Source organism: Ammodytes marinus (genome assembly GCF_949987685.1).
Source record: "Ammodytes marinus genome assembly, chromosome: 3".
NCBI lineage: Eukaryota > Metazoa > Chordata > Actinopteri > Uranoscopiformes > Ammodytidae > Ammodytes > Ammodytes marinus.
Window position 1 is genome coordinate 19,242,637 of NC_137232.1, and position 6,729 is coordinate 19,249,365.

At 44.7% G+C, this 6,729-nt stretch overlaps 1 protein-coding gene across 1 annotated transcript; it reads left to right on the forward strand.

The window, feature by feature from the left end:
• The first annotated feature begins 93 nt into the window (after positions 1-93).
• Positions 94-6,456, forward strand: socs9 (suppressor of cytokine signaling 9). Its single transcript, XM_080053941.1, has 2 exons — positions 94-212; positions 4,265-6,456. The coding sequence occupies exon 2, from the start codon at positions 4,411-4,413 to the stop codon at positions 6,094-6,096; it is 1,686 nt and encodes a 561-aa protein (XP_079910067.1). The 5' UTR covers positions 94-212; positions 4,265-4,410; the 3' UTR covers positions 6,097-6,456.
• Positions 6,457-6,729: the final 273 nt, after the last annotated feature.

Consider the following 6,729-nt stretch of genomic DNA (forward strand, 5'->3'; position numbering starts at 1 on the left):
CAACGTTTTTCATTGTATTGCCCTCATTATCGGGACGTCCTCTATGCCAGAAAAACAATTCACTACAATTACTTTTTACTTCCGGGTTGCTAGGTTTCAGCCGGTCGTTTGTCAAAGCTAATACGATCTAGCCGTCTTTTTGTTTCCGTCATTAGTTTATCTAAGAAGAAACAGGAGCTTTTTCGACGGGAAAGTTGTCAACAACTGCTTAGGTATGTTCAAGTTATGTGTTACGGTTGGAAAAGCGACATACGAGCTGCCATATACCCTTTCCCCTGGCGTTACAGTAAAGAGTAGCGAAGTTAGCAGGGGGCTAGCTGCTGTGCTAACTTAGCCTAGCGGTGTTACGACGAGTTCTGTCTCCCCTCTGAGAAATGGCATGCACCTCAGCTAAAAGGGGAAAGTAGTACTTTGATACCATTTATAAAGCAAAAAAAAAAATGATATCTTAAGTGTTAATAAATTATCCGAAGCCTATAGGTTTTAAATGATTTTTCAAGGTTTCATTAATATCTCAATATATATTCGATGATGTGTCTATTCGATGATTTAAGCTCTGGATTTCAGATGTATTTACTAAAATGTTTGAATTCACAATGTGGAGCTAAAACATCCCAAAATATTAGCTGGTAAAACCATCTGATTAATATCTCCGGCAATAAAGTTACAGTGTGCTTATGAAGGTGCATGAAATTGTCTGCAGGCAGAACTCGGCGTAACAACATAAACAGCTGCTGGCTAACCAGTTTACCTTGGTAGCTAACGTCAATATAACCGCTCTATATGTTTCAGTGTATATACGGATGTTTTTATTTTCGATTTGATTGAATAATTTGACATTTAGTCGGAACGCTAGCTCGACGAAGCTTAAGTTGTTATGGCGAAAAAAGTTACGAATTTTATTTTATTTATTTTTATCCACCATTTACTTTCTCCCGATGGTAGTTGACGTGATTAGAGAAAGGACAGAGCCCCGTGCCTGACAGTTTCACGATCTTGGTCCAGATAGAAAGAGGCCGATATGCACAATTTAAACAGGAGAAAACTTCAGCCGATCGGAGCTGTCCTGTTAGGCTAGTACTTCTCTTTAACTTTTCCCTAGTTGATGGTCCGGCAACTCACTGCTTTCCTGGTAACGAGTTTGTAACATTAGGTTAGAAAACCATGGATCTGAAAAGGACTACAGACCCTTAACAAGTCTGAAAGTCATCATTAACTTAAACTAAAAATAAGATTTTAATTGGTATTAAAAGGTGCACTAGCCTATGTAGTTTCAGACGAAGGGGATTTGTTTACATATGCAGAGCCTGCAGTTAGTTACAAAACACATTTTCTCTAAGCAACATGTAATTCTTAGTATTGAATAATTCAATCATAAATGCAAACTAAAAATTTTTTGAGGAACTTGGAACCAAACGTAAGACTAGAATATGTTTGTTCATTAAACTGTGGTGGGACCCGTTGCTGTAAACAACAACAGTGAAACAGTAACTTGTCAGGAAGCTTTCTAACAGCGTTCCAGGGATCCAATTTCCCTCTAAAGAAAGTTTGTTTATTCAGTAATGAGAATATTATATCTTGAAAACGTTCACTTCTGACACACCCAATGTTACAGCACACCTTTAGAAGTCATTAAAAATTCTAGGCAACAGGGATTACAATTTTATAATTAGTTTTTTCCTCTCACATTAACATCACTGACATGATCCAATAAGGTCACTGCAACATTTTAGTGACACATAATCATAATTTACTATTGTCTTTTTAGTTGTGTATTTTGAATGGCCTGAATATCTATATTATAATTTATACAAGTGAGGTAGTGACATTCACCATATCGTTTTTATGAAGTTTTATGAAAATGTTTCAGGGCGACAGTATTTTTGTTTGTCTTTTGGGGGTGTTGTGGGTGATTATATATTTTAAAATACAGTAACAGCAACCCCCATTATCTTATTTTTCTACTTCCCCTTTTGTTTCAGGATACTTCCTGTCAAATATAATACTTGTATGATTATTTAAATGCAATAAGGTAGCAGAAAACATCCTGAGGGCCGCTGGACCTTGCTTCAGGCCTATTACTCTCAAAGCAGGAGTTAGTCAAGCCTGACTTTTTTTTTACCTGTTTCTGTCATTTGTGTCTTTTAAAAATATGCAGGCTATACTTTGTTATAAGGAATAATAATGGCATTCTATGACAGGATAAGATAATGTAACACCCGGGACTTTAAGAATCTAGTAGTAATAAAGGCAAGTCAAGTGTACATCATATACTCCTTTAATTTGTATCATATGGACAGGGAAAACAGTGACATAGCATCTCTTCCTTGCAGTAAGTTTGCAGGGAACTGGCGTCAACAAGTGCCTTCCGAGCCCGAACGCACCGGCCCAGCCCGAGTTCTGTGTGCAACGGATCGGATTCCCCGCACGCTGCCGAGTCCCGGCACTGTTTACAAACCCAGGAAGCTGCCATATTGACATGACGCTCCCCCTTTATTAGCGTCATGAACCTACTGGCTCCCGTAATACAGGGAGTAACCGCGCCCAGGCTATTCAGCCAAAATGCCCGGACTACGTGCGTCTTTTTACCATTACATCCCCGAGGGTATGTTACACTGACTTTTGACTCGACGTCATTGAAAATGAGGGTCACCCCTCAATTGGTCTCTCGAGGATAAATAAAAGTCAAATGAAAAAAAAAAAAAAAAAAACACTCACCCCCCTTTACACAAATCATCGTCCCGATGATAAAAACACAAAACAAACACAAATAAAAATCTGAAGGGTTACCTACAGGGTCCATCCACAGCCTATTGGTCACTAGCTTACCGACTAAGGTAGAGATAATGTCCCTAAGAGCTATCAGACAAAGATGATTAGTATGAGCCACCACCTGAGCCTCAGCCCCTCCCCCTACCCCTCCCCTCCTCACCGCGGACCTTGGTAAGTTGAAGGGGTTGGAATTGATCCCAGCCGTTGTCCTGGTGGTACGCCGCAGCTGCTTTGGGGCCTGATCTGGCCCCTCCCCCTCAGACTGCTCCGACTCTGAAGACTCCTGCAGCACTGGTTCCGAAAGCTCTTCCCTACACTCTCTCTGCTCTGGTTCCTCCTCTATGGAAACCTCTTCTAGTAGCGGGGACTGAACTGGCTCCTCCCTCTCCGACTGCTCAGACTCTGGTGGCCCCTGCAGCTCTGGTTCCGACAGTTCCTCCTCCCACTCCTCAGGAACTGCTTGCAAGAGCAGGACCCCTTTTCTTCCATCTGGATCTCCTTCCTCCTCCAAGGAGTATATAATGTAACACCCGGGACTTTAAGAATCTAGTAGTAATAAAGGCAAGTCAAGTGTACATCATATACTCCTTTAATTTGTATCATATGGACAGGGAAAACAGTGACATAGCATCTCTTCCTTGCAGTAAGTTTGCAGGGAACTGGCGTCAACAAGTGCCTCCCGAGCCCGAACGCACCGGCCCAGCCCGAGTTCTGTGTGCAACGGATCGGATTCCCCGCACGCTGCCGAGTCCCGGCACTGTTTACAAACCCAGGAAGCTGCCATATTGACATGACGCTCCCCCTTTATTAGCGTCATGAACCTACTGGCTCCCGTAATACAGGGAGTAACCGCGCCCAGGCTATTCAGCCAAAATGCCCGGACTACGTGCGTCTTTTTACCATTACATCCCCGAGGGTATGTTACACTAGGCTACAGTCTGGGACAACTTTACAGTGTTGTAACTTGTGACTGTGAATAATCAAACTGGAACTTGGGCCTACAACATTGGCTTTGTCTTTTGCTTCATGTAGGAGGCGCATTTGCTGTGGTATTGGCCTTCATGAATAAACTGTACTTGATTTAGTATATTCCTTGAATTCAAAGTATGCTCATATGTTCGAAATCCTCTCACCTCATAAAAAAACAAAAATTGACATTGAAATGCCTCTTTGTTTAATGCCATACAATTTAGCTCAGCAAACAGCCTGTAAAGTTACCATTATGTTGAATTCTTCTCCCTATTCTATGATTTTTAAACTAGATCCCTTTTAGATTTTGGATGTCAGTGGATATCAGGGACCTATACAGATTAATGTTCTTATTGAGAAAATGTAAATAATTGTCAGTTGCTGCTTTACAGTCAACACGTCTCCATAAGTCCATCGCTGTAGATTGCATCCGTTTTAGATAGATGTATAAACTAGAAACGCATGTGTTTTCTTAAAAAGTAAATTGCAGACTTTAAGTGGAACTCTCCTTTTTGTTTTGCAGGTGGTTTTCACTCTCCTTGGCCACAATGCACGCACAACGATAACAATGTCTCAAAGAAGGGATGGGAAGCTGAAGCCAATTACAAGTCAAATCTTGGCAACTCCCTGAAGTGGCACAACGGTTGGGGTTTCACCACATAATCCATCATGTCATTACCAAAGGAGTCAGGAAACAGAGGCAAAGAACGAGAGAGGGGGGCTCGTCCCAAGGTTAGACAGAGCCGGTCGGAGGAGAGACGGGACACGGGCGGCGGAAGAAAAGGTGGAAAGGGGAAGAAAAAAGGCCTTGCCGCTCATGAGCCAGCTGCTGAGAGGCCTGTCAGTGACGGCTTTGAGTACGGCGAGCTGTTGAGTGACCTTGAGGCCAGGGACCAATCTTTGGCCTCTCCGCTGAAGGAGAGCTGGAGATGGCAGGGTTTGGAAGTGGCTGCCTCATTACTAGGACAAGAACGAGCGACAGCCAGGCCGGGACTGGGAACACTTAGTTCTGCTACAGAGTCACCCAGCGATGGTGAGGGCAGGGGGTCGAGCAGCAGTCGCACTCTCCGGCAAAAAATCCAAGACGCAATGGGGCAGTGTTTCCCAATAAAGACACAAAATGTGGCAGCAGTGGCGGCAGCACAAGCACCCCCTCCACAGGCTCTTTCATCATCGTCAACTGCCTGTGCCTCCTCAAAGCGCAAGATCCATCTCAGTGAGTTGATGCTGGATGACTGTCCTTTCCCCGTAGGCTCGGAGCTGGCTCAGAAGTGGTATCTCATTAAGCAACACACAGCCCCTCTTACCCAGCCTCCCATGCTTGATTCTGCATCTGCTGTAGTGTGCAATGCCCCTCCGCCTTCAGCCGTAGTAGCTGCTACTGTGGTGGAGGACGTGGACGACAGGTTGCGAGAGCGCAGGCGAATCAGTATCGAACAAGGTGTGGAGCCGCCGCCCAACGCAGAGATCCACACGTTCGAGGTGACGGCCCAAATTAACCCTCTCTACAAGCACGGCCCCAAGCTGGCTCACGGTATGAATGAATTAGCCGCAGCTGCTGAAAGAGCCTCTGCCCAACAGCAACAGCAGCTCCTTCTCCAGAGACAGCAGCAGCACCAGCTCCTATTACAGAGCTGCTTGGACACTCTGGACGAGGTGGTGGCCTCGGCGTCTGCCTCAGCATCGGCCTCAGCCTCTGTCCACGCCTGCGACACTATTCCTGACCCTGTGGTGGTTGAACCAGAGGTCACAGTGACCACCAGTGTGCCCTCTACTAAAGCCGTTCTTCCTCAGACCGAGCCTCCCAAATCCCAAGATGGCTACCGCATTCACACTCAGATCGATTACATTCACTGTCTGGTTCCAGACCTGCTCCAGATCACCAACCTGCCATGTTACTGGGGGGTGATGGACCGCTATGAGGCAGAGACGCTGCTCGAGGGAAAGCCCGAAGGCACGTTTCTCCTGCGTGACTCAGCCCAGGAAGACTACCTCTTCTCCGTGAGCTTCCGCCGCTACGGCCGCTCGCTACACGCACGCATCGAACAGTGGAACCACAACTTTAGCTTCGATGTGCACGACCCCAGTGTCTTCCACGCGCCCACGGTGACGGGGTTGCTGGAGCACTACAAGGACCCCAACTCCTGCATGTTCTTCGAGCCTCTGCTGTCCAACCCCATCCACCGCACACAGCCGTTCACCCTGCAACACATCTCCCGAGCGGCCATAAGCAGCTGCACCACCTACGACGGCATTAACATGCTTCCCATTCCAAACGCTTTGAAAAAGCACCTGAAAGAATACCACTATAAACAGAGAGTACGTGTACGACGGATGGATACCTGGTGGGAATAAAGGACGACTTAACAAAAAGAAAGAACTAAACACATTTCTAAGGCAAACAGAACTGAACAATGAGTCTTTCTGGCATTCTTGTGTATTAACCCACAAAACACTGTACTTATTTATTTTATTCCTGCTGTACATGTCTTAACAATTGTACTAAACTGATGAGACAACATGTAATCTCACGCATCTTGTACACATCTTTATGCTCAAATTAAACAAACGTATTGAGGTCTTTAATGTTTAGAGAACTAACCTCACAAAATAAATGGTGTTTTCAAGTGTGACTTAATCAGATTAATGATCTGAACCAGTGTGAATCAAGATGATTATAATAAGAATAGTTCATCAGTCACGTGCTGAGAAAGGGGATCACATACTGACAAGGATTCCATCTCGTTACTGAAGTGTGGAAGTGCAGCACGTCTGCAATATCAATCCTTGTTTCCCACATTGAGCCTCGGGCTGATTATTAGGGGCGAGAGGTGGGTGCATATGGTTATTATTAAAAAGGAGAAGGTTTGCTCTGGAATAGATATTTTATACACATATTTCACACACACTAATTACTTTCTCACACATTAGTTTTTACTGATGTGTCGTGCTCAGACTACATCCTTCAACTGCTTTTTTTTTTTTAGC